At 35.4% G+C, this 27,617-nt stretch overlaps 1 protein-coding gene across 7 annotated transcripts in view; it reads right to left on the bottom strand.

Moving 5' to 3' along the window:
• LOC100029102 (ATP-binding cassette sub-family A member 9) overlaps positions 1 to 27,617 on the bottom strand; it is a 141,586-nt gene that overhangs the window by 56,415 nt on the left and 57,554 nt on the right. For all 7 annotated transcript variants that reach the window (XM_056817232.1, XM_056817233.1, XM_056817234.1 and 4 more), the window contains 3 exons: positions 21,502 to 21,668; positions 20,618 to 20,751; positions 9,415 to 9,552 (listed from right to left, as the gene is read on the bottom strand). In XM_056817232.1, the coding sequence (XP_056673210.1) occupies positions 9,415 to 9,552; positions 20,618 to 20,751; positions 21,502 to 21,668 (439 nt within the window). The remainder of the gene's footprint in view (positions 1 to 9,414; positions 9,553 to 20,617; positions 20,752 to 21,501; positions 21,669 to 27,617) is intronic.

Here is a 27,617-nt window from a genome sequence, read left to right as displayed (position 1 = left end):
AGATGTGAATGAAATCTTAGAAAAATTAGAGTTAATAGATAAATGGAGAAAAATAAATAGGAACAAAAAGGAATACACCTTTTCAGCAGTACATGGTACATTCACATAGGTTGACCATGTACTAGGTCATAAAAACATGTCAAACAAATGCAGAAAAACAGAAATTATAAGTGCAATCTTTTCAGATCATAAAGCAATAAAAATAATGATCAGTAAGGGTATATGGAGAGCCAAATCAAAAATTAATTGGAAATTAAATAATATGATTCTCCAAAATCAATTAGTTAGAGAACAAATCATAGAAACAACTAATAATTTCATTGAAAAAATGACAATGATGAGACATCCTTTCAGAATCTATGGCAAGTAGCCAAAGCAGTACTCAGGGGAAAATTTGTATCCTTGAGTTCATATGTTAACAAATTATGGAGTGCAGAGGTCAATGAATTGGACATACAAATCAAAAAACTTGAAAGTGAACAAATTAAACCCCCCCAGAAGAAAACTAAATTAGAGATCCTAAAAATTAAGGGATAAATTAATAAAATTGGAAGTGAAAGAACTATTGAACTAATAAATAAGACTAGAAGCTGGTATTTTGAAAAAAAAATAAACACAATAGACAAAGTACTGGTCGATCTAATTAAAAAAAGGAAAGAAGAAAACCAAATTAACAGTATCCACAATGAAAAGGGAGACCTTACCTGCAATGAAGAGGAAATTAAGGCAATCATTAAAAGATATTTTGCCCAATTATATGGCAATAAATATGCCTATCTAGGTGATATGGATGAATATTTACAAAAATATAAATTTCCTAGATCAACAAATGGAGAAATATGATTCTTTAATAATCCCATATCAGAAAAAGAAATAGAACAGGCCATCTAAGAACTCCCTAAGAAAAAATATCCAGGGCCTGATGGATTCACAAGTGAATTGTATCAAACATTCAAAGAACAGCTAATCTCAATACTCTACAAACTATTTTACATAATAAGCAAAGAGGGAGTTCTACCAAATTCCTTTTATGACAGAAATATGGTACTGATCCCAAAGCCAGTCAGGCCAAAAACGGAGAAAGAAAACTACAGACTAATCTCCTTAATGAACATAGACACAAAAATCTTAAATAGGATACTTGCAAAAAGACTCCAGCAAGTGATCACAAGGGTTATTCACTATGATCAGGTGGAGTTTATACCAAGAATGCAAGGATGGTTCAATACCAAGAAAACCATCCACATAATTGACCATATCAACAAGCAAACCAACAAAAATCACATGATTATCTCAATAGACACAGAAAAAGCCTTTGATAAAATACAACACTCATTCCTATTGAAAACACAGGAAAATATAGGAATAGAAGGGTCTTTCCTAAAAACAATAAATAGTATTTATCTAAAACCATCAGCTAATATCATCTGCAATGGGGATAAACTAAATGAATTCCAAATAAGATCAGGAGTGAAACAAAGATGCCCATTATCACCGCTATTATTTAATATTTTACTAGAAATACTATCAGTAGCAATTAGAGAAGAAAAAGAAATTGAAGATATTAAAATTGGCAATGAAGAGACTAAACTATCACTCATTGCACATGATATGATGGTCTACTTAAAGAATCATTGAGAATCCACTAAAAAGCTAGTGTAAATAATCAACAACTTTAGCAAAGTAGCAGGATATAAAATAAACCCACATAAGTCATCAGCATTTTATATATCTCCAAACACATCTCAGCAGCAAGAATTAGAAAGAGAAATTCCATTTTAAATCACCCTAAGCAATGTAAAATACTTAGTAATCTATCTGCCATGACAAACACAGGAACTATATGAGCACAACTACAAAACACTTTCCACACAATTAAAACTAGATCTAAACAATTGGAAAAACATTAACTGCTCATGGATAGGATGAGCTAACATAATAAAAATGAAAATCCTACCCAAATTTATTTAGTTATTTAGTGCCATACCCATTGATCTACCAAAAAACTTTTTTACTGAATTAGAAAAAAAATCATAACAAAGTTCTTTTGGAATAACAAAAGATCAAAGATATCCAGGGAAACAATGAAAAAAAATGTGACGGAAGGTGGCCTTGCAGTATCAGATCTTAAACTATACTAAAAAATAGTGGTCATCAAAAATATACTGGCTAAGAGATAGAAAGGAGTATCAGTGGAATAGACTTGGGGTAAGTGACCTCAGAAAGACAGTCTATGATAAGTCCAAAGATCCCTGCTTTTGGGACCAAAATCCATTATTTGATAAAAACTGCTAGGAAATTGGAAGACATTATGAAAGAGATTAGGTTTGGATCAACACCTCACAACCTACACCAAGATAAACTCAGAATGGGTGAATGACTTGAACATAAAGAAGGAAACCATAAGTAAATTATGTGAACACAGAATAGTATACATGTCAGACCTTTGGTAAGGAGAAGATTTCAAAACTAAGCAAGACTTAGAAAGAGTCACAAAATGTAAAGTAAATAATTTTGGTTACATCAAATTAAAAACGTTTTTGTACAAACAATACCAATGTAAACAAAATAAGAAGGAAGCAACAAATTTGGAAACAATCTTCATAATAAAAACCTCTGACTCAGGTCTAATTACTCAAATTTACAAAGAGCTAAATCAATTGTATAAAAAAATCAAGCCATTATCCAATTAATAAATGTTCAAGGGACATGAATAGGCGAATTTCAGTCAAAGAAATCAAAACTATTAATAAGCACATGAAAAAGTGTTCTAAATCTCTTATAATCAGAGAGATGCAAATCAAAATACTGAGTACTCTGAGGTACCACCTCATACCTAACAGATTGGATAACATGTGTAAACCTTAAAATTTCTCAGACTTATGAATGTTGGAAATTTCCCCATTGGGGAATCTTCTACTTGAAAAATTCCCTAGCAGATGGTGAGAACTCTACTTGAGTGTGGGGGCTCCTAGCTATGGGGGTGTCCCTGCTCCACCTTACTTAAGACTGCTTTAGGACAGAAAACTGCTTGCTAAACAGTGAAAGTCCTTTGATCCATGCTTATGGAAGGGACAGGAAGTTCTTTGAGTCATGACTGTTTTAGAATTGATACAATGGGATACTAAGTACCTATAAAGGTGGGGCAACTTGTAAACTACTTAAACCTAAAAGGGTGATAACTTATTCAGAGGTTTTTCTTAATGAAATTTGTCGACACAGCAGCATTTTTTTCTGACTTACTAAAGAGATTAAAACTACTCAGCTGTGAATTCAAAATGGGCAGTCCTTTAGAAACATCTACAGTAATTGGTAGATGTAAGGACTTAGGGGAGGTGACAGAGGAAATTTTGCCCTTAAAAATAAGAGCTTGGATCTCATTCAGGGATCTCGATTTCTGACTCTCATTCTGAAGGAGAGCTCCTTGAGGAGCTCCTCTGAGGGGCTCTGTCCCTCTGGGGTAGGAGCTCTGGAGGCTCTTGAGAGAGGCCCTTTGAAACAATCTCTGGCTGGAAGACTCTTTGAGGAAGGACGCTGGTCTGGTGTCACTAGTATCCTTTTTTAGTCAGACCTTGTGGTGAGTGTTAAAAAAAAAAAACTGACTGATTTCTCTTTTAAGACTCAGGTCTAGGCCATATTGGCTTGAGGCCCTTCATACTTATTCCTTTCTTACTCTCTCTCTCTTTCTTTGATTACTCATTGTATTGTTAATTAAAAATCTCTATAAAACCCAATTGACTTGGGTATTTGAATAATTGTGAATATTTCCCTGGCGACCACCTTATATTTGATTTTAAACCCAAGACACTGTAATGAAACATATTTCTGCAGTCAAATTTACTCACCCTCTCTTATATCTATCACAATTTATATCTTCCACTATTTTAATCACTACAGTTTAAGACCTCAACCATTTTAAATCTCACACATGTCAGCAACAGAAAGTAATAAATGCTGGAAGGGATGTGGCAACTTCAGGACAATTATTCATTGCTGGTGGAGTTGTGAATTGATCCAACCATTCTGGAGGGCAATTTGGAACTATGCCCAAAGGGTGATAAAAGACTGTCTGCCCTTTGAACCAGCCATAGCACTGCTGGGTTTGTACCCCAAAGAGATAATAAGGAAAAATTCATGTACAAGAATATTCATAGCTGTGCTCTTTGTGGTGGCCAAAAATTGGAAAATCAGGTCATGCCCTTCAATTGGGGAATGGCTGAAAAAAATTGTGGTATATGTTGGTGATGGAATACTATAGTGCTCAAAGGAATAATAAAGTGGAGGAATTCCATGGGAACTAGAACAACCTTCAGGAAATGATGCAGAGTGAAAGAAGCAGAACCAGGAGAACATTGTATACAGAAACTGATACCCTGTGGTACAATCGAATGTAATGGACTTCTCCATTAGTGGCAACATAGTATTCCTGAACAACCCAGAGGGATCTATGAGAAAGAACATTATCCACATTCAGAGTAAAAATTGTGGGAGTAGAAATACAGAAGTAAAACAATTGCTTGATTACATGTATCGAAGGGATATGGTTGGGGATGTAAACTCTAAATGAACATCCTAATGCAAACACCAACAACATGGAAATGGGTTCTGATCAAGGACATCTAATATCCAGTGGAATTGTGTGTCGTATCTGGGAGGGGTGGGAGGAGGGGAGGGAGGAATAGAATATGATTTTTGTAACCAAGAAATAATGTTTGAATTTGACCAAATAAAATTTAAAAAATAAAAAAAAGAAATTAAAATGAATTAACTTGTCTCTCAAAAAAAATGGCAAGAGAAAGGTACTCTTGAATTCATAAATGAAATGAGTGAGCTATAAATGCCTCAGGTCTGCTAGTAGGTCTGCTTCACATAAGTTTCTCTCCATTCATGTGCCAGCTTAAGTATTAAATTAATCTTCCAAAAATGCATTTTTGATTATTTTACTTTTTACTCCCTATTCAATAAACTTCAGTGGCTCCTTATCAACTCTAGGATAAAATATATTTGGCATTTAAAAACCTTCAAATCTGTGCCTTCTCCATCTTCCTTATACATTACTCCCATTGCTGCCTTCTTGTTCAGTGATACTGTTCTAGATATTATTAGAGCACTCTGTCTCCTGACTGTCCATTTTAACTGACTATCCCTCACCTGGAAAGCTCTCCCTTCTCATCTTCACCTTTGGGTTTAGCTGTCTTCCATCAAGTTCTAGTAAGATGCCACCTTTTTTAGGAATCATTTCCAAATCTTCTTAATTCTAGTATGTTCTCTCCATTTATTATTTATAATTTATCATGTTTCTATCTTGTTTCTACCAAGCCTTTTGTTCTTTTTAACATATTTTTTCATTCATTCATTTTTTCATATTCATATTTTCTCCTCTATTAGATTGAGTTTCTTGAGTGCAAAGAATGTCTTTTGCCTTTATTTTTGTATCCCCAAATCTTAGGATACTTCCTAGCTGTAGGATTCCAGGATCAATCTCTGACCTTAGCCACAAAAAGCTTAGCCCTGGACTGGTCTGACAGCATTCCAATGCATGATTTATGAGCAGACCATGCGGTCTTTGTTCTGGGAGTTTAAAAAGAGCGGGCTGAACTTACCACGCCTCTAGCTTGTAAGTCATTAATATGTCGAGCCAATGTAAATCCACTGTATGCATTACCTACCTCTGACATCATTACCTCAATAAAGGCAGGAAGGATGTGACCCTCCCTCTCTTCCTCTCTCTCTCTGTCTCACTCTAACCTGCCTGCTGGCCACATGGATGTCTCAGGTTATGGAGATCCAGTGTGCCTCTAAAGATCTTCTTTCTTTATTCTCTTTCTTCCTTCTCACTTCACTCCTGGTTCCTTATTCATGCATTCAGGTTAATTTTTATCTTCCTGCATTGTGTGCCCTACAAAGGAAGTTAAAAGGGAAGCCGAGTCCTTCCATAACAAGATATGATCTGATGTCTATCTCTATTCATTAAACTCTCCCTACAACTTCTTTCTCCTCCTCAAAGATCATAATCCCTTTAGTTGTTCATGCAGTAGTTGCTGGTAAACTGCTGTACTGGCACCTAAGAGGAGCTTAATAAATGTGTACTGATTGACTAAACACAGTTTTTCTTTGATAATTACATTTTGAAGCACTCTTCTCTTATGGATCAAATATTTTTTTTGTTCTCTTGTTTTCACTTAAATAATTTGCTTTTTATTTATTTTTAATATTATTTCCTTGGTAAAAATTTGAGTTCCAAATTCTATCCTTCCCACCAGGTTTCCCCTACCTACTGAGAAGGCAAACAATCTGGTATCCATTATACATATGAAATAATGCAAAACATATTTCCATATTAGGCTTATTACAAAATAAAAAGCAAGAAAAATAGTGAAAAATTATATATATTTAATTTGTACTCATTCTCTAGCATTGGGTCGTATTTTTTTCCATCTTGAGTCCTTTGAAATTGTCTTGCATCATTGTATTGATCAGAGCACCTGTCTTTCACAGTTGATCATCATTACAATATTGTTACTTTGTACAATTATCTACCGTTCTACTCACTTCACTGTGCATCTTATGGGTCTTCCCAATCCCCTTGTCATTTCTTATAGCACAATAATATTGTCACGATCATAAGCCATATGTTATTCAAGCAGCTCCTTAATTTCTAATTCTTTGCCACTACAAGAGAGCTGTTTTTTTTTTGTCTTTTCTTTACCTTACAGTCTTTGAAGGCCCTTTTAAAAAATTATTACTAGCAGGGATACTTCACTTGTCTTAATTAATTTAATAGACTAATTTGTATAACAATTCACATAGAAAGGAGTTGAAGAAAAGAGATAGGAGAGGAAAGTTCTAATGTAAGGATAAGGGTAGAAATGAAAGGACTAGTGAATAATAGACTGTTGCTAATGAGGCTACAAGTGGAATCCAACATAGCAATGGGTAACAAGAAAACACTGAGAATGTGGAGGAAAAGGAAAGAATTTAATTATTTTTCATCTTGTCTTCTTCTTTATCCATTTCCTGAAATGATATCTAGTCTTTTGTCCTTAGCTTTCTTGACCTCATCTTTTTCACAAGTTTATATACTCTCATGGTGTCCATTATAACTTCTACCAATGTGATTCCTAAACTTAGATCTACTAATCTTTCACCATATTTGAGTTTCAGATATATCACAGCTATAGGACTTTTCCATATGCATATTTACCATACCTTCAAAAACAACATACCTCAGAAAGAATTCATCATTTTCTTTCTCTAACCTTACTAAATTTATAAAAAATATATTTATAAAAATAAATATAAACAAAAGAAATAAATGAATTTATATACATTTATAAATGTCAGTGTAATTCATTTTACCTATCCTGTAAGATAGAAAGTCTAAAAATCTCTTTTAATTCTTTTTTCTTTTTTCTCAGTATCACCACAACTCCTGCACATCCATATCAAGGATATTGCAAAATCCTAAAATTTCCCCCCAGAGGAATATTTCTTAATTTTTACTTATTCCTATTTTATTTATTTTTATTTCCATTTTCCACCACCATAGTCCAGAATTTCATTGTTATAATGTTGGGCCTACAAAGGGTATAGAACATTGAGACAATGCAGATAATTTGACTTTCAAAAGTTCCAGGTTTTGTGTATTAAGTCTAGAAACCCTCCATACTGGATATCAACACCTCTACCTCTTGAGGTACTGGGGTCTCCATTGTGGGGCTAAATTTAGACAGATTCTCCCAGTTGGGCAGGAGGAACCACATTCAGAGTATAGAGGGAAAAGAATAAAATAGAGCCTGTGCTTTCAATTCAAGGATGTGTGAAATGATGGAAAACTGCTGGCAACATGAAGTCCAAAGTCAATGGCTGAAGAGATGAGCCAGAGGATAAAACAATGCACACAGTGAAGAAATATTTTGAGTTAAAAGAAGCTCAAGAAATTAACTCAGAAGAAAGGAATAATTCCACATCCAGAGCATCACAAAAAGGCATGACTTGGCTACAAGAGTAGTTTGAAGGAAATAAGCTTTTATTAAGTACTTACTATGTGCCAAGCATTGTGCTAAATGCTTCTTTAATGTTATCTTATTTGATCCTTACAACAGCCATAAGAGGTAGATTCTATTATTTTCATCTCCATCTTTTTATTAGATTAAAAACTCTTCTTTTCTTTCCATGTAAATAGAATTTTGTGCTCCAGGACTCTGTTTCTCAGAATCCCACTTTTGTCCTCCCATTACATCCTTACATTTGGGAGATAAAGTTTCTTTAATCCTGCCTCTTGCTCTCTTTTTCCCCAGAAAACACACCTGGGAAAGCTGCCTTTAATCAGGCTTTTACTTTTGTGTTTTTATAACATCTACTTCAAGTGATTATTAATAAATCTTATTAAATATAATACTTGGGGTTATTGGATATTAATTTAAATCTTACATTTTTTAGAATCAACATTAAGTATTGGTTCCAAGGCAGAAGAGTATCAAGGGTTAGACAATTTGGGTTGTTAAGTGACTTGTCCAGAGTCACAAAACTCGGAAATATCTGAGGCCTCATTTGAACCCAGTATTACCTGTCTCCAGGCCTGGCACTCTATTCACTGAGTTGCTCCTTATGATCCCTATCTTATAACTGAGAAAAATGAAGCAAACAGCAATTAAATATCTTGCCTGAGATCACGAGCTAGTTAGTGTCTGAAGTAAGATTTGAACTCAGATCTCCCATAACTCTAAACCCAGCACTTTGTCCCCTGCACAACTTAGCTGCTGAGAAGTGAAAAAGGAGGACATATGGCTGATATGACTATGTGAAAAATAAGCAGAAAGGCCTGTAGGAGACAATAGGAACTACAGTTATCTGGCAGCATCTTCAAGCAAAAGAATCTCATGGGGAATAATGAAAAAAAAATACAAAATAATTATCTTTATGACTATATGGTACTGATTAAAAAAATAGAGAAGTTGAACAGTGGAACATTTTGTCTATAGGAGACTCAGATGCAATTAACCACAGTAGCATAGTGTTTGATGAACCCAAAGATGCCAACTATAAGTTTAGAGACTCTAATTTGACAGAAGCCATTGGGAAAACCAAAAAATAGACTGCCATGAATTAGGTTTAGACTAACATCACCATATACCATAATAAACAGTAAGTTGGTATATGACTAGATATTAAAGGCTGTGTCTTGAATTAAAATAGAAGGATGGGAAATAAAGAGAAACGAGCAAACTTTCACAACTATGAAGAGGGAAAAATTATTGACTCAACTAAAGATTAAAATGATCACACAAAAAAGATAATATAAAAATATTTCAGGTTATAAAGAGTTAAGTTTCTATTAGCTGGAAAATTCTCTCCTACAATATTTAATTTCTTAGCAATAGTGGATAAAAAAATTCTTACTGCTATACTTACATGAGGAAATATGTTTCTTGTAGTCTGAATTTGCTTTGAGGAATTGAACATTTTAAGGAGTCCATTACTAATGACATCCACAAGCACAGGAAAGCAATTCAGTCTCTTGGTGTTACATGCAACTGAAAACCTATAATCCTTGAGGAAAATAAATGACAGGCCATTATCACTGGAAAGAAAATGTAATGAGTTACTTGTAAGGTAAAATACTGGTGCTTTCTTTTTCATTTTTCACTTAATTGAAAAATCAGCTTCAGATCAAGTCCAAAATGTTCAGTAATTTCTATAATTAGATAAATTGAGATAAGTTTAATAAATCAGCTTTTTGCAATAATGTATTTAGCCAATGTTGATTATTAACAAGTGGTTGGTTTATACCTTTCATTACAGATATAAAGTTCATCATTAAAGTTAAAAGGATGAAAGATGTTCAGTCACATTCAGTTCTTCATGGCCCCATGGACCATACCAGGTTTTCAAAGATACATGAATGATTTGCCATTTCCTTCTCCAATGGATTAAGGCAAACAGAGGTTAAATGACATGCCCAGGGTCACACAGATAGTAAATGGTTGAGGCAGTATTTGAATTAAGGTCTTCCTGAATCCAGGACCAGGCCTTTATCCAATGAACCATCTAGCTGCCACTTATTTTTTTAATCCTTACCTTCCATCTTAGAATGAATATTGTATTGTTCTAAGACAGAAGAGCAGTAAGGTCTAGATATTGGGTGTTAAGTTGACTTGCCCAGGGTCACTAGGACATATCTGAGGTGAGATTTGAAACCTAGCTACCTCTTATCTATTGCCAAAATTGTGCTATGGGATGTGGGATTGTCATAGTGGGATGATTGCTTGTCAGGTAGATATGTTGAAGTTAGTATTCCCGTATGACTAAAATTTTCAGCAAATGACTCCTGAAGTTCTTTGTAACTCTAAAATTCTCTAGTTCTGTCATTCTTTATAGAAAGACCAATGAATTAGGATATTAATATATGTATCTTGGATAGAAGCTGCAAATGAGCTGGACCAAGAATTAAATGAGTAGGATTAAATTCCATTTGGGAAATTGTGTGACACTTCTACTAAACTGCTATCTGACTCCTCACTTTATTTTATCTTATTATTTTGTCTTTGTATCATTTTTATTTCTAAATGACACCTCTACACTCCCTTATACATGAAATATAAATAAACAAATAAAAGGGGAAAATAATTCAATAAAAATTAACCAACACATGAACCATAGCCACAGCCCCTGACCTCCACAGAGAAGAAATGGAGTTTCTTTATCATATTTGTTCTTTGGAAACAAAATTGAATCCTATGTTTTTAACATAGATATTCAAGAAATACAATATTAGAAATTCAGGACAATTACTTTCTCAGAATCAAAATTGTGTGTTATACAGAAAAAATGGAACTTTGCAACAGCTATGAGTAGGAAATAGAATATTATGCTCAAGACAAAAAAAGTTATCATCTTAAAAGTAAGCTCTATTGGGCACAGGACTCTGCCTGAATAGAAGAAGAAGCATGATGTAATCTCTCTCCCTTTTTTGTAGTGCTCTGCTTGAACCTCAACTGGGTACTGTATCCAGGGAAGAATGGAAGTGGATTTTTTTTTTAGTTAGGGTAACCTGGCAATTTCTTTCACTTTGTCTCTCTCTCCAATTTTTGCTAATAAATAATTATAATTTAAGATATAAGATCCAAAAAAATTTAATCATAACATTGCTCTACTTCTCATTTGTGCAAGCTCTACTTATCCTTGTAGTCTCACATCAACAGCTAATCACAGAATTGGCAATAGGTCTGCTCCAACCACTTGCTTTTTCCTCTGTGGATAGTAAGGCTGAATTGTTTTGAGTGCTTATGGCTGTCCTGTGTTCTAGAAACTAATGCAATCAGCAGATCATCTGATAACTGGAGAAACTAAAAAATCCCGCTATTAGTAGGAATTTAGTTTGCTATTTGAACTCTGCAATAGAATATGGCCATGGTAAATGTCTTTCTTAACTATGTAATTTATTGCTCACTTGATATTAATGAGTCAAAAAATTCTGCTATTACTTCTTTGAAGGAATCTTGGGTGATTTTGACATACATTTGAGAGATCCTTTGTTGGAGGAAAGTTTTTAAAATAATATTTTGCTCTACTAAACCAATAGCATTTTAAAATAAAGATTTTTAATAAAAAATTAAAGACAATGAATATAGTGACATTTTATCACCATTACATGACTGTAAAGATTTGCTCTACTATAGATGTCAATTGCAAAATCCTATTTGTGCTTTCTCCAAATATATCCTCAATCAGAATATCATGAAATATTTGAATGAACAGAAATTAAAGAATGATTAAAATATCTTTGATCATCTGTGTGTATGTTGCAATAAAGTTAAATTTCTTCAAAAGGTAATAATTTCCTTTCTTTAGGAATTGATCTCAATATCATGACAGATTTCTACTAATAATACCTAGTCCAGTCTAGCTGTTTATCTCCTCTTTATTTTCATCAGGGTCATTATTTCACAGTCTTAAATAACACTTCTAAAACTGACTGTGAGACTTCCGGTCAAGATGGCGGTTTAGAGAAAGCTAAAGTTCAGATCTCTGGAAACCCTTCCCTACCGATCTCAAACTATATGCTCCTAGGGTGCCGAAATTCAAAACGATCAACAGCATAGACCCTGGGAATCCTCCCACTGGACTTGGACCTGGATCAAAAGGTATGGCCCCCCTCAAAAGCCAGAACCCCAAATCACTCGGACATAAGGGGTAGGCAGAAGGAAGGTCCTAGGACCCATCCCCCCCAACTCGGAGCTCCAAGTCCAAGGCTACAGAAGGAAACTTAGAGCTGAGATTGTAACCCCCTGGCCGAATACTTCCATCCGAGTCCCAGTGAAAGTCACTGCCCTCAGAGCTCCGGGAAGCCGCAGCCCTTCCCCCCTCAGAGAGCAGGGTCGTCTGAAACAACAGTAACCCTCTGGGCCGGCAAGACAGCCTCACAGCCAGCTATTCTGAAGGCAACTTCTGGAAAGCAACCCGACCAAGTCCAGTTGAGGGGGCACCTTAGCAGCAGGGAAGCAGATAGAGCCAGAGGAGAGTGTGGCCCCCTGGTCCAACCCTTCCATTCCAGTTCCAGTGAAAGTCACTGCCCTTGGAGCTCCGGGAAGCCACGGCCCCTCCCCCCTCAGAGACCAGGGTCTTCTGAAACAAGAGTAACCCTCAGGGCCGGCAAGACAGCCTCACAGCCAGCTATTCTGAAGGCAACTTCTGGAAAGCAACCCGACCCATTTGAGGGGGCACACAGACAGCAGGGAAACAGAGAGAGACGGGGGAGAGTGTAACCCCCTGGCCGGATCCTTCCATTCCAGTTCCAGTGAAAGTCACTGCCTTAAGGCATACTCAGTTCAACCCAGGGAAAGCTCATAGAACAAACAATCTGCCCAGGACTAAAACCTCTGAACACCAGATAGAGATAAGAAAAGCTAATCCTCCCCATTCAGAGATGGCAAACTCCACAGAAGCACAGAAGCCCCAAAATCCCAAGAAAAATAAGAAGAAAGGGGTGACTTTGGACACATTCTATGGAGCAAAAATACAAAATACAGAGGAGATAGAAGACGATACACAAGAAAATGCTTCGAAACCTTCCAAAGGAAGTGGAAACTCTCCACAAACCCATGAAGAATTTGAATCAGAAATGACCAAAAAGATGGAAGCCTTCTGGGAGGAAAAGTGGGAAATAATGCAAAAGAAATTCATGCATCTACAAAACCGGTGTGACCAAACTGAAAAGGAAAACCAGGCTTTAAAGGTCAGAATCAGGAAACTGGAAGACAACGATCTTGTAAAAGAGCAAGAATTAATAAAGCAAAACCAAAATACCAAGAAATTAAAAGAGATTATAAAATATCTCACCCACAAGGTGACAGATCTGGAAAATAGAGGGAGAAGAGATAATTTAAGAATAATTGGACTTCCAGAAAAGCCAGAAATAAACACCAAACTCGACATTGTAATACAAGATATAATCAAAGAAAATTGCCCAGAGATTCTAGAACAAGGGGGTAATACAGCCACTGACAGAGCTCACAGAACACCTTCTACACTAAACCCCCAAAAGTCAACTCGCAGGAATGTAATTGCCAAATTCCAAAGCTCTCAAACAAAAGAAAAAATCCTACAGGAAGCCAGAAAAAGACAATTTAGATATAAAGGAATGCCAATCAGGGTCACACAAGACCTTGCAAGTTCTACTCTGAATGACCGTAAGGCATGGAATACGATCTTCAGAAAGAGCTGGGTCTTCAACCAAGAATCAGCTACCCAGCAAAACTGACTATATACTTCCAAGGGAAAGTATGGGCATTCAACAAAATAGAAGATTTCCAACTTTTTGCAAAGAAAAGACCAGAGCTCTGTGGAAAGTTTGATACCGAAAAACAAAGAGCAAGGAATACTTGAAAAGGTAAATTTTAAGGAAAGGAGAAAGGAGAAAAATGTTATCTTCTTCTTTTATTCAAACTCTCTTCTAAAAGGACTATATTTATATCAATCTATGTATACTAACATGTGGGGGAAATGTATTGTATAAATAGGGGGTAAAGAAAGACCAAATAGAAAAATCTTTCTCACACAAAGATTCAAATGGGAGGGGGAGGGGAAGAAAACTCCTACAAGAAGGAGAGGAAGAGAGGGTTTTTTACTTAAACCTTAATCTCAGGGAAATCAACTCTGAAAGGGAAAATCATCCAGATCCATTGGGATCTTGAATTCTATCTTACCCAACAAGGGTAGGGAGAAGGGAAAACCAAGAGGGGGGTGGAGGAGAGGGAAAACAAAAAGGGAGGGAAAGAGAGGGGGGAGGGGGAGGGAAAAAATAGGGAGGGACTAAAAAGGGAAACATCAAGGGAGGGGACAAGGGGGACCAATTCAAAGTAAATCATTGGACTAAAAGGTAGAGCTGAAGAAGAAAAGGTTAGAATTAGGGAAGGATATCAAAATACCAGGGAGTCCACAAATGACAATCATAACTTTGAATGTGAATGGGATTCACTCACCCATAAAAAGTAGATGAATAGCAGAATGGATTAGAATCCAAAACCCTACCATATGTAGTCTTCAAGAAACACACATGAGGAAGGTTGACACCCACAAGGTCAGAATTAAAGGATGGAGTAAGACCTTCTGGGACTTGAATGACAGAAAGAAGGCAGGAGTGGTAATCATGATATCTGAAAAAGCCAAAGCAAAAATAGACCTGATCAAAAGGGACAGGGAAGGTAATTATATGTTGTTAAAAGGGATTTTAGCTAATGAGGAAATATCACTAATCAACATGTATGCACCAAATAATATAGCACCCACATTTCTAATGGAGAAACCAGGAGAATTGAAGGAAGAAATAGACAGTAAAACCATATTAGTGGGAGACTTAAACCAACCATTATCAAATTTAGATAAATCAAATCAAAAAATAAATAAGAAAGAGATAAAAGAAGTGAATGAAATCTTAGAAAAATTAGAATTAATGGACATGTGGAGAAAAATAAATAGGGATAAAAAGGAATATACCTTCTTCTCAGCACCATATGGCACATTCACAAAGATTGACCATACACTAGGTCACAGAAACATATCACACAAATGCAGAAAAGCAAAAATAATGAATGCAGGCTTCTCAGATCACAAGGCAATAAAAATAATGATTAGTAATGGTACATGGAAAACCAACTCAAAAATTAATTGGAAATTAAACAATATGATACTCCAAAATCGTTTAGTTAGAGAAGAAATCCCAGAAACAATTAATAATTTCATCGAGGAAAATGACAATGGTGAGACATCCTTTCAAACCTTTTGGGATGCAGCCAAAGCAGTAATCAGAGGTAAATTTATATCCCTGAGTGCATATATCAACAAACTAGGGAGAGCAGAGATCAATAAATTGGAAATGCAAACAAAAAAACCCAAAAGACATCAAATTAAAAACCCCCAGCAGAAAACCAAACTAGAAATCCTAAAAATTAAGGGAGAAATTAATAAAATCGAAAGTGATAGAACTATTGATTTAATAAATAACACAAGAAGCTGGTACTTTGAAAAAACAAACAAAATAGACAAAGTACTAGTCAATCTAATTAAAAAAAGGAAGGAAGAAAAGAAAATTAACAGCATCAAAGATGAAAAAGGGGACATCACCTCCTATGAAGATGAAATTAAGGCAATCATTAGAAATTACTTTGCCCAATTATATGGCAATAAATACACCAATTTAGGAGAACTGGATGAATATGTACAAAAATACAAACTGCCTATACTAAAAGAAGAAGAAATAGAATTCTTAAATAATCCCATATCTGAAAATGAAATCCAACAAGCCATCAAAGAACTTCCTAAGAAAAAATCCCCGGGGCCTGAAGGATTCACAAGTGAATTCTATCAAACATTCAGAGAACAGTTAATCCCAATACTATACAAACTATTTGACATAATAAGCAAAGAGGGAGTTCTACCAAACTCCTTTTATGACACAAACATGGTACTGATTCCAAAACCAGGCAGGTCAAAAACAGAGAAAGAAAACTATAGACCAATCTCCCTAATGAATATAGATGCAAAAATCTTAAATAGGATACTAGCAAAAAGACTCCAGCAAGTGATCAGAAGGATCATCCACCGTGATCAAGTAGGATTTATACCAGGGATGCAGGGCTTGTTCAATATTAGGAAAACCATCCACATAATTGACCACATCAACAAGTAAACCAACAAGAACCACATGATTATCTCAATAGATGCAGAAAAAGCATTTGATAAAATACAACACCCATTCCTATTAAAAACACTAGAAAGCATAGGAATAGAAGGGTCATTCCTAAAAATAATAAACAGTATGTATCTAAAACCATCAGCTAATATCATCTGCAATGGGGATAAACTAGACGCATTCCCAATAAGACCAGGAGTGAAACAAGGATGCCCATTATCACCTCTACTATTTGACATTGTACTAGAAACACTAGCAGTACAATTAGAGAAGAAAAAGAAATTGAAGGCATCAACATAGGCAAGGAGGAGACCAAGTTATCACTCTTTGCAGATGACATGATGGTCTACTTAAAGAATCCTAGAAATTCAACCAAAAAGCTAATTTAAATAATCAACAACTTTAGCAAAGCTGCAGGATACTAAATAAACCCACATAAATCATCAGCTTTTCTATATATCTCCAACACAGCTCAGCAGCAAAAACTAGAAAAAGAAATCCCATTCAAAATCACCTTAGACAAAATAAAATACCTAGGAATCTATCTCCTGAGACAAACACAGGAACTATATGAACACAACTACAAAACACTCTCCACACAACTAAAACTAGACTTGAGCAATTGGAAAAACATTAACTGCTCATGGATAGGACGAGCCAATATAATAAAAATGACCATCCTACCCAAACTTATTTATCTATTTAGTGCCATACCCATGGAACTACCAAAATACTTCTTCACTGATTTAGAAAAAACCATAAAAAAGTTCATTTGGAAGAACAAAAGATCAAGGATATCCAGGGAAATAATGAAAAAAACACATATGATGGGGGCCTTGCAGTCCCAGACCTTCAACTATATTACAAAGCAGCAGTCATCAAAACAATTTGGTACTGGCTAAGAAACAGAAAGGAAGATCAGTGGAATAGACTGGGGGAAAGCGACCTCAGCAAGACAGTATACGATAAACCCAAAGATCCCAGCTTTTAGGAAAAATATCCACCATTCGATAAAAACTGCTGGGAAAATTGGAAGACAGTGTGGGTGAGACTAGGAATAGATCAACACCTCACACTCTACACCAAGATAAATTCAAAATGGGTGAGTGACTTAAACATAAAGAAGGAAACCATAAGTAAATTGGATAAACACAGAATAGTATACCTGTTAGACCTTTGGGAGGGGAAAGTCTTTAAAACCAAGCAAGACATAGAAAGAATCACAAAATGCAAAATAAATAATTTTGACTACATCAAATTAAAAAGTTTTTGCACAAACAAAACCAATGTAACTAAAATCAGAACGGAAACAACAAACTAGGAAAAAAATCTTCATAGAAACCTCTGACAAGGTTTAATCACTCAAATTTATAACGAGATAAATCAACTGTACAAAAAACCAAGCCATTCTCCAATTGATAAATGGGCAAGGGACATGGATAGGCAGTTCTCAGATAAAGAAATCAAAACTATTAATAAGCACATGAAGAAGTGTTCTAAATCTCTTATAATCAGAGAGATGCAAATCAAAACAACTCTGAGGTATCACCTTACACCAAGCAGATTGGCTAACATGACAGCTATGCAAAGTAATGAATGCTGGAGGGGATGTGGCAACGTGGGGACATTAATTCATTGCTGGTGGAGTTGTGAACTGATCCAAACATTCTGGAGGGCAATTTGGAACTATGCCCAAAGGGCGACAAAAGAATATCTACCCTTTGATTCAGCCATAGCACTGCTGGGTCTGTACCCCAAAGAGATAATGGACACAAAGACTTGTACAAAAATATTCATAACTGCACTCTTTGTGGTGGCCAAAAACTGGAGAACGAGGGGATGCCCATCAAGTGTGGAATGGCTGAGCAAATTGTGGTATATGTTGGTGATGGAATACTATTGTGCTAAAAGGAATAATAAAGTGGAGGAGTTCCATGGAGACTGGAACAATCTCCAGGAAGTGATGCAGAGCGAGAGGAGCAGAACCAGGAGAACATTGTACACAGAGACAAACACACTGTGGTATAATCGAATGTAATGGACTTCTCCATTGGGGGCGGTGTAATGTCCCTGAACAATCTGCAGGGATCTAGGAGAGAAAAAAACACCATTCATAAGCAGAGGATAAACTGTGGGAATAGAAACACTGAGGAAAAGCAACTGCCTTAATAAAGTGGTTGAAGGGACATGACAGAGGAGAGACTCTAAACGAACACTCTAATGCAAATATTAACAACATGAAAATGGGTTCGAATCAAGAACACATGTGACACCCAGTGGAATCATGCGTCAGCTATGGGGGTGGGGGTGAGGAAAAGAAAATGATCTTTGTATTTAATGAATAATGCTCGGAAATGATCAAATAAAATATTATTTAAAAAAAAAGAATTATCAGTACATTTTTAGAAATATCCAATGTGGGGATGGAAGTCCTAGATTCAGAGACAGGAGGTCCTGGGTTCAAATCTGGTCTCAGACACTTCTAGCTATGTGACTCTGGGCAAGTCACTCCACTCCCATTGCCTAGCCCTTACCACTATTGATGGAAGGTAAGGGTTTAAAATAACAAGAATTACATGATGAATATTTGTCATAAGTTTATTAGATTTTTAAAAATTGATCTTTGAGGGTAGGTAATAAGATAGAGAAAATAAGTGCTTATAAAAACAAACAAATAAGTAGTATGCAAGAGAAATTTAAAACCATTTTATTTGAACACAAGGGAAGGAGGTGGAATGAAGAGGGAATAATCTTCTAAATCTCAAATTATATTATAAAACAGTAATCAACAGCACATTGATGAAAAATAACAAAAATAGATCAGTAAAAGAGTTTAGATAGAGAAAAATGAGAAACAAATGAACTCATTAACCCATTTTCAATGACTAAGAACAGAATGCTGAGTGTGAAGGGTGGAGGGAAGAGACTCTATATATTTAATGAAAACTACAGGGAAATGGAAAAAAATGGGGGGGAAAGTCTGGCAGAAATTTGGTTGAGACCAATATTTTACACCATTTATTTGGCAAAATAAGCATCTAGATTTTTAAAGAGAAAGGCACCCAGAGACAGAGTGATTGTGAGGGACAGAGAAAGAGCGAGTCTGAGACACAGAGAATCTAATCAGATACTTCTCACAAGTATCACAAGTATGACTAGTGGTAATGTTATTACCTGAATAAGGCAGAGATAATTACAAAAGATAAAATAGATAATTCTGACTGCATGAAATTGAAAATATTTTACATTTATCAAATCAAAACATGGAATAAGAAGAAAAACAGTTGAGGGATGGCATCTTGGCATCATATATCTTTGATAAGGGACTGGTAGCAAAGTTATATAGGAAATTGAATCAAATATATAAAACAAAGAGCTATTCTCTAATTAATGAGGTGAAAGCATATGAACATACAGTACTGAAAAGAATAGCAAACTTTTAACAATTACATGCTCATTTGTTCCAAATATTTAATTTGGAAAAAATTATTTTATATCATCATTAATCAGAGTAATGCAAATAAAAACAACTGTGGGGTTGGGAAATATATTTTTTCAAATGAAGGAACTGTGCAAAGACAGGATCATTGTTAGAGCTATGAAATAATTCTAACATTTTGTAATGGCATATGAAATTATGCTAAGGAAGTAACTAAAATGTTCGTATGCTTTGACCCAAAAATGAAATTGGTTCATATTCATAGGAACTAAAAGGCAGAAAAATATTTCCTCTATATACCAAAATATAAAAAGCAGCCAGTACTTTTTGTTGTAGCAAAGAACTTGGATGTTAAAGTACTTTAAGAAAGGGTGTATATGAAGGATTAAAAAAATACATAGGAAAGCTTTGCATGAACTGATGAAGGATGAAACAAACAGAAAGAGGAAAATAACCTAAACAACTATAACAATATAAATGGAAAAATCAATAACAAACAAAATTTAAACTAATATTCCTAAAGAAAAGATAAGAAAACTGACCTCTGCCTTCTTTTCAGAATTTGGGAACTATAGGTGTGATATACTATGTCAGAATTAGTTGATATATTGGTTAGCTTTGCTGAATTGTTTTTCTTTTCTTTTTCATTCTCCCTTTTAAATATTTTCTAGTAAAAGATGGTGACAAACTAGGCAGAGGATTAAAAACAAAAAAACCTTAGACCCTAGTTATCAAGAATAGTAAGGTTAAAAAAGACTGAATGACACAATTCCTCAGAGAAGGGCATTTGTAACCTCCTATTCAGTGGCCTATTAGTATCCTGGAGAATCCTCTTTTCCCACAGAATGCTGTCTCTCCACCCTAGAATCCCACCAGAAGGTTCTGCTTGCCCCAGGAACAGTCAGTGCTACTTACCTCATTTGCAAAAATTTCTGCTTCCCCCTCTGGACAACATTAACAAACTGACAAACTGGAGACCAACATACCTTTTTTTCACCTGATACAATGATGGCTCCATTGTATGATGGATCATCTGTACCATTTTCCTTTTCAAAATCCTTTAATTCTAAAACTATGTTTTGGTGTTTCAAAGAATCTATAAAATCTTCAATGTTTGATCCTAATAAGAGATAAATAAGAAGAAATGATGAAAATGCCAAAACAAAAATGTGAAATTTTCATTTTTATACTAACCCCATATCTTGTTTTATCAGATATATTTTATGGCAACAAGAATGCCATTGAAGAATGCAAGAGACTTTTACAAGTGTGAGGATCAGGCTAATATATTTAGAAATAATTCTGCTCCATACATTTTACTAGTGCAAATAACTATGCATATAAATATTGTAAACATTATAAAAATGAAACTTTTTTTTCACTGTAGATTTTTCCAAATCCTTCAGATTTAAGACATTTTGCCACTGAATGTGAAAACCCTCTCAGGATCCAGTTTCAAAGTGATGAAATTCAACTTTAGATGATCCTTTAGAAATTTTTTTTTCTTTTAAAATCATCTCTAGTCATTGCTTTCAATAAATTGCAGGGATTAACTGATTTGTCAAAATGTCTTTCTTAAACTAAATCTCTCTTACAATTATAATTTCACATAATTTAATTTATCTTCTTGTGTTTTATGGCTTTCCTACCAAAAAAAACTATATAATATGCATATATAAAGTAATTAGATACTGTATGTATGTGGGCATAAATATATTACTTATCTACACTACACAGAGTATTAATGTGAATTATGTGTGTGTAGGTCTCTTCAAAATTTCTTGACATAATTAAAATACTTGCTTCTTTCTTTTAGATATTCATAACCATAAGAAATTAATACTAAATTAAATTAGTCCAATTTCTTTACCTGTATTATTGATGACCAATAGGCTGGTGAGTGGACTTTGTGGATATTGTCCAGGAGAGAGGAAATATGATTTAGGTGAAAGGCGCCAAGCAGTAGATTGATGAAATCTATTAAATACTATTTCTTCCACAATATAAGGTATAGAAGCCACTCCAAACAACAGTAATCTAAATAGGAGGAAAAGTAAGATGGAGGCACACAGGCAGTTTTTTCTTCTCTATAGAAAAAGAAATATGTGCTATATCAATCCTGCTACAAATATATATCCAGATACATCACAGTATTTTTTTTCTCCCAGTGAATTGTAAAGTACTTGAAAAATTGATTAACTAATTTTTCTATGATGCAAGGAGGAGAGAAATGTAGCTTCCTAAGCCATATGAGGCTAAATCATAATTTGAATATGTACTCAAAGAAGAGAGAGAGACATGATGCAACAGTGGAAAGCAACCTAGATTTAAAGATAGACACCCTGGCTTCACATTTTAGCTCCATTACTTATTGACTGTATGGTCATGAACAAGTCATTTACTTTTTCTGTGATTGTACTTATTTATCTCTCAGATAAGGGCTGAACTAGATGACATCTCTGTTGTAAATCTATCTTCTTTTTAAATCCTTATGTTTGAAACATACTAGTGTAGGAAAAATTAGTTGTTCATATTCAACAAGCTCAGTGGGCAAGAGAGGCTTATAATGCTGTCCATCTCGAGGAATCATGTGGCAAAAAAGACTTTTCACTGTTCCCTACACTTTCTAGAGAATCCAGTCAGGTTCCAATGATTTTTTGTTTGTTTGTTTTCTGGATGTGCATTTGTAAATAATTCACTTGCTATAGTATTATGTATAAAGTGCTACTTTAATGCTTATTATTTATTGTTAATCCTCAGTATTTTTCATGGGTTCTTCCCATGTCATTTACAAGCATGACAAGGCTCCCTAACAAGGCTATTTTGAGGGCAGAGAACGAGGAGAAGGAAATGTCCATGAGCATTCATGCCCATTTCTAAACACATTCAGGTTGTTAGGTTTTTTCTTTATCATAAAAGAAGCCAGTTTTTTTCTTAAGTACTACACTCAGAACTCCCTTTATTATACAATCTTCATCCCAGGTTTGAGTCATGTTTTGGGTGAATGTCATTCAGAACAATTCCTCAGAAAGCCCAACTGATATCTACCTCCATTGTGAATCTGGCTTCCATAGAACATGGTTGTGGGGGAAGAATTAAGAGAAGACCTTGTACCAGATAAAGAGGAAGAAATTATGTGGGTAATTGAAAGGAATTTGTACTACTTCAGAAGGCAAGACAATGATTTTTTTTGCAAGATTTTATGAAGATTAAGGAAAATTTGAAACAGAACAACTTCTGTGTCCAGAAAAAGTCACAGTAGCTTCAGGGTTCTCTGGATTGAGATTGAATAAAGTGAAGTCTCTAGGACTGTGATGGTGATCCGATGGCACGTGCCAGAGATAGCACTCATTGACCTCTCTGTGGGCTTGTATGCCAAGGACCCAATGCCCCAAGATCCCAATGTTCCTAACTAGAAAGCTGGAGGAAGGTGCAAATGGGTTGCTCCCCTCCCCCTCTTCCCAGTGGGAGTTAGTAAGCAGGTCTCTTTAAGACAGAATCCCTTCTAGGATAAGATTGACCCATCCCATTCAGAATAAAATGGCCTCTTAATTACCTTTGACCTCAATTTATGTCTTTACTATCAGAAACCAACAGTGTCTACTATACAAAGTATTTTAGGGATTTGGGGATGTCTCTCTTGAGTCTGTACTTTAAAAATGTTCAAAACTGCAGTTTAATATTTAGGAATAAGTTTTATGAACTCAGGGCTAGGCTAATAGCCTTGTCCCTATCCTATAACCTCCTTTCCCATTTTCTATCATAAGCAATCCTTGGGCTGCTTTAATTTGCATTCTTAATCCCCTCACCTTTTACTAACCCAGCCAGTTCAATTTGAATTCAAAGGGGTACCTGCCTGAGGGACAACAGATAGCTTAGAAGCTCTAGAAAACACAATAGTGGCTTATTAAAAGTAGCAATTTCCAAATCAACCCTGCATCCAAATTAAAATCTGACTGCAATCCTTGACCATTTGCTAAAAAGATTAATTTGGAGAATACTGCTTTGGGAAGACTGGAACATAATGGAGTGAATATGTGTAGATGATGTCATTTAATGAGGGTTATATTTTTCTGTAAATAAGGGGTTTTCCTGTAAGCTGCAACTTTTTTTCTGTTTTTTTTTTCTTTCTCTCTCTCAATAAAGTGTTGCATTTGAAATGGCATCTGGTTTCTTGAATAGTGGCCCTCTTTAGGGTGTACTTTGAAATTTTCAAGGTCCCCTCAATTTCCACTTTGGAGTGGAGCTAGATTTGAGGGGATTATATCTTTGGCTTGAGTATGTGAAAAGGAAAACTAAAGCAAGTTCTGGACTTTCTGCCACTAAGTTGGAACAAATAGCAGTTAGAGTGTTAGAGAGAAGATATTGATAAGACTGACAGTTGGGGAACTGGAAGAGGTCTTTCTCCCTGTCCCTGGATACATGTGGCTCTATTCCTGAATGTCCCAACTGTGTGCTCTACCTGGATCCCTGTGATCATGTTCATCAGACAAAAGGACTTAAGGGAAGCAGTTTGGACTGTAAGGCTGGTCTTTAGGGGTGTTAGCTTGAAGAGACAGGCCCAACCAGCTTTGAAAGTCATAACTTTTCTTCCTCTTGCTGTCAACTGCTAAGACTTTGAATTTAAGAAATCTAGCACAGATTAACATAGACAGGAATAAAAGAAACACTTCACCAGCCTGTGAGGCATGGCCTTAGTTCAAAAGCTGAGAGAGACTCAAACCTCATCTAGGGAAATCCCTCTTCCCTCTTCCCTGATACCTCCCCAATCCAAACTTGTTATTAAAAATTTATCTTTATTTGAATATCACAGTCAGATAAGAGGACTAGCATTTCAGGGGACATAGAGGGAGATGAACCTCAGGACTGCCAGTCAACTATAAATAGTCCTTATTGGACCCCTGCTGGGTGAATAAGTCTGGGGGAAGGCTTGTCCCTCAGGAGAGTCCATGCTTACCTGCTCTGGAGTATCTTTCACATCAATCCAATAGAGAAGATGTCCCCTCAGGCTATCATAAGTGACCCAATTCTTGGGAACCCCATTTTTCAAAAATAGCCTCTCGACAGGGGGCATCTCTTTCCTTTTACTTCACCAGCAGCCCTATTTTCTCTCTCCCTACAATTCCTCCATTCCCTGTTATAAAACCTTCCATATCCCCTGTCCTGTTGTTCAATCCCACCCATTTTCCCAATGAATATTACAAGTGAGACTAACTAGCGGGGAGCAGTATAGAGTGCTTGCTTCCCTTACCTCTCCCTCTCCCCAAACCTGACTATATTACCCACCCCTCTGCCCAGCAGTACAGTGGGAGTGCTTCCTCCCTTCCCTGAGTGGAGTAAGGGGTGGAAGCAGTGAAAGCCTGACACTTAGTGAGGGGAGGGGCACAGAATGTGGTCTCTAGGGGGGTGCATTTGATTTGGAGGGTTGGGGATGGGGAGCCTGGCACTACATCTCTAAAATGTTGTCCATCACTGGTCTAGGAAGATGAAGGAGGACAGGAAATGATTAGGGGAGATTAAGAAGGATCAAGAAGAACTGAGGGGGGAAAAAAACAAGGACAAAAGGAAAAGTTAGCTGGTAAGACTAGGAAGGGAAAGTAAGAAAAATTTAAGTTGGACAAATTGGAAATTAAGCAAATTGCTGGAATGAATTGGTGAGTTGGACAAATTGCTGAAAAATAGCCTTACCGTTTTTCAGAGGTTAAGGAAAAGTAGTTGAGCAGTGTTTTCAAATTATTAAGTGGAGCTGTCACCATTTCAATCCAGAGTTTAGGGTTGAAGTGCAAACACCCACAAGTAGTTGAAACAGACAAATAAAAATGGGCTGAAAATCTAATCTTGAAGATTAGAGGAAACTAGGCAGTGACCTGTACTGGGGACATGAAATTTATATTCCTATTATAGCCATGTGATAGTAGACTATAGATCAAATGTAGGCCACTCCACACCTCAGATTGCTGTGAATAATGAAGCAACCCTACAGGAAATGAAAATCATGTTTCAATTGTAAAAAGGGATCTGGAGTAGAGATGACCTTTCTTAGGGGGTTAGAATGGAAGTGTTATAAAAAGGAAAGAGGGGAGGAAAAGGATTATATTACCTTAAAATTGAAAAAAAAAAAGAGATTTAAGGCTCTTCCTGAAGAAGTCAAAGCTAAAATGATCTGAGGAAAAAAGAATTGTTTTCTATATTTCTTCCAAAGAATAATCGAGACCAAGTTACTATCAGGTCACACAATGAGGTCCAGGGGAAGAATAAAAAAGAATTCTGGTTAAGATGGTAATGTGAAAACTTTGAGCCAACCCTTGTTTTCCTCAGAAACCCCTCAGCAAAGGTTTAAAAAAAAAGAGCTCCAGATAAAGAAAATTATAAACCTGGAGACCATAGCTAGGCAACAGGAAAGAAACAGACCCCAATTAGGCAACAAGAAACAAAACTCCAGCTAGGCAAAAGGAAGCCACCACATGGTTGCCAACAACATCCCATCCTTCTCAGGAACATCCAGTGAAGTTAATCCAAATAGCTCACCTTCTCAAAGGAACTATTCTGACTTTACTAGTTTTCTCTTTAGGAATATTGAAAAAACTCTAAAATATTTACAGTCTCAACTCTAGCCATAAAATAAGTAAATGATAATGACTAAGTTTTTAAGATTCAATTCTCAAATTTTGAATACCTTAAATAAACCTGAGAGATTGTGAAGTAGAGAAGATTTTTAAAAAATGATAACTGAGATATAACTCTTCTCTTCAAGTTATCTGCACTCTAAAAGAAAGAATAAGCCAGGAAGAGACATCTAAAATAAAGAAATATTTTTTATTTCATAAACAGTTGTAATCTTTATTCACCTTTGACCAGACAGAAAGGAGAATCATTAAATGTAATTGTTAAAGAAATAATGTCCCTTTGTTAACTGACATAGACATTAAGTTATGGACTAAATCAAGAGATAATTTTTTTTGTTTATGAAAAGGAGACCCCTCAAAAAAAGACCTTAGGGTGGGCAGATAGGATGGACATTGCTTTGATTTTCTTTTACTCTAGCTCTCTTCAAGCAAATTAAAAAATTCCTTTTTTTCTTTTTATCTTTGTCTTATCTTACATCAAATGCTATCTTCATTTCATGATATATGAAATATATATACAATATATACATATATATATGTACATATATATATACATACAATATATATACAATATATGAAATATATATACAATATAAGCAAGCGTTGCTTTTGTTAGGGAAAATTTCAATGAAGAAAAAACCTCATTTGTTTGGATCTTTATCCAGGAAGAAATGCATGTACACTAATAATATTATTAATAAACAGTCTGTTAGATATTGGCCAAAGCACCAGGTACAGCATTTGTCTTCCACATTATTATTGTGGAATGATTCTTTATAATCCCCTAGATTTTTGAATATAAGATATTTATAAGAGAAATATGATGCAAATTTCTCCTCAATCAAGGGATTTTCTCATTAACTGTACTGATTTTTATGCAAAAACTTTTAAATTTTATTTAGCAAAAACTGAATATTTAAATTTTTTTTTATTATTTCTTCTTATTTGATTAGGTATTATTAAGAATTTTGTCTACAGATAAGAAAAATATTTAATTTTCCTCTAATTTTGTTATGATGAAGTCACATAGTATCACAGGATTGAGATCTTAGTTTAGAGATTATATAATTGCCTCACTTTGCTTATAAGGAAAATGAACCCCATAACCCCAAAGTGACTGGTCTAATACCATACAGGAAGCAAGAGCACTAGATTAAGAGTCAAAACAAAATAGGTTTGAGTTCCAGCTTTGTTCTTTGATATGCCAGTTTGCAGAAGAGGGATTGCATGTTGCTTTTCATGATTCACTAATTTATCCAAGGATTACCATTTCATGTCCTCCTCTGAATGTGATAACTCTGTTAAACCAGATCCTACTCCATTAAACTCTAGGAGTGATAGGAAGTACTGGAATAAAATC

Source organism: Monodelphis domestica, chromosome 2 (assembly GCF_027887165.1).
Source record: "Monodelphis domestica isolate mMonDom1 chromosome 2, mMonDom1.pri, whole genome shotgun sequence".
NCBI classification, from domain to species: domain Eukaryota; kingdom Metazoa; phylum Chordata; class Mammalia; order Didelphimorphia; family Didelphidae; genus Monodelphis; species Monodelphis domestica.
Note: the sequence above shows the minus strand (reverse complement) of the source record. Positions and strands in the feature narration are given on the sequence as shown.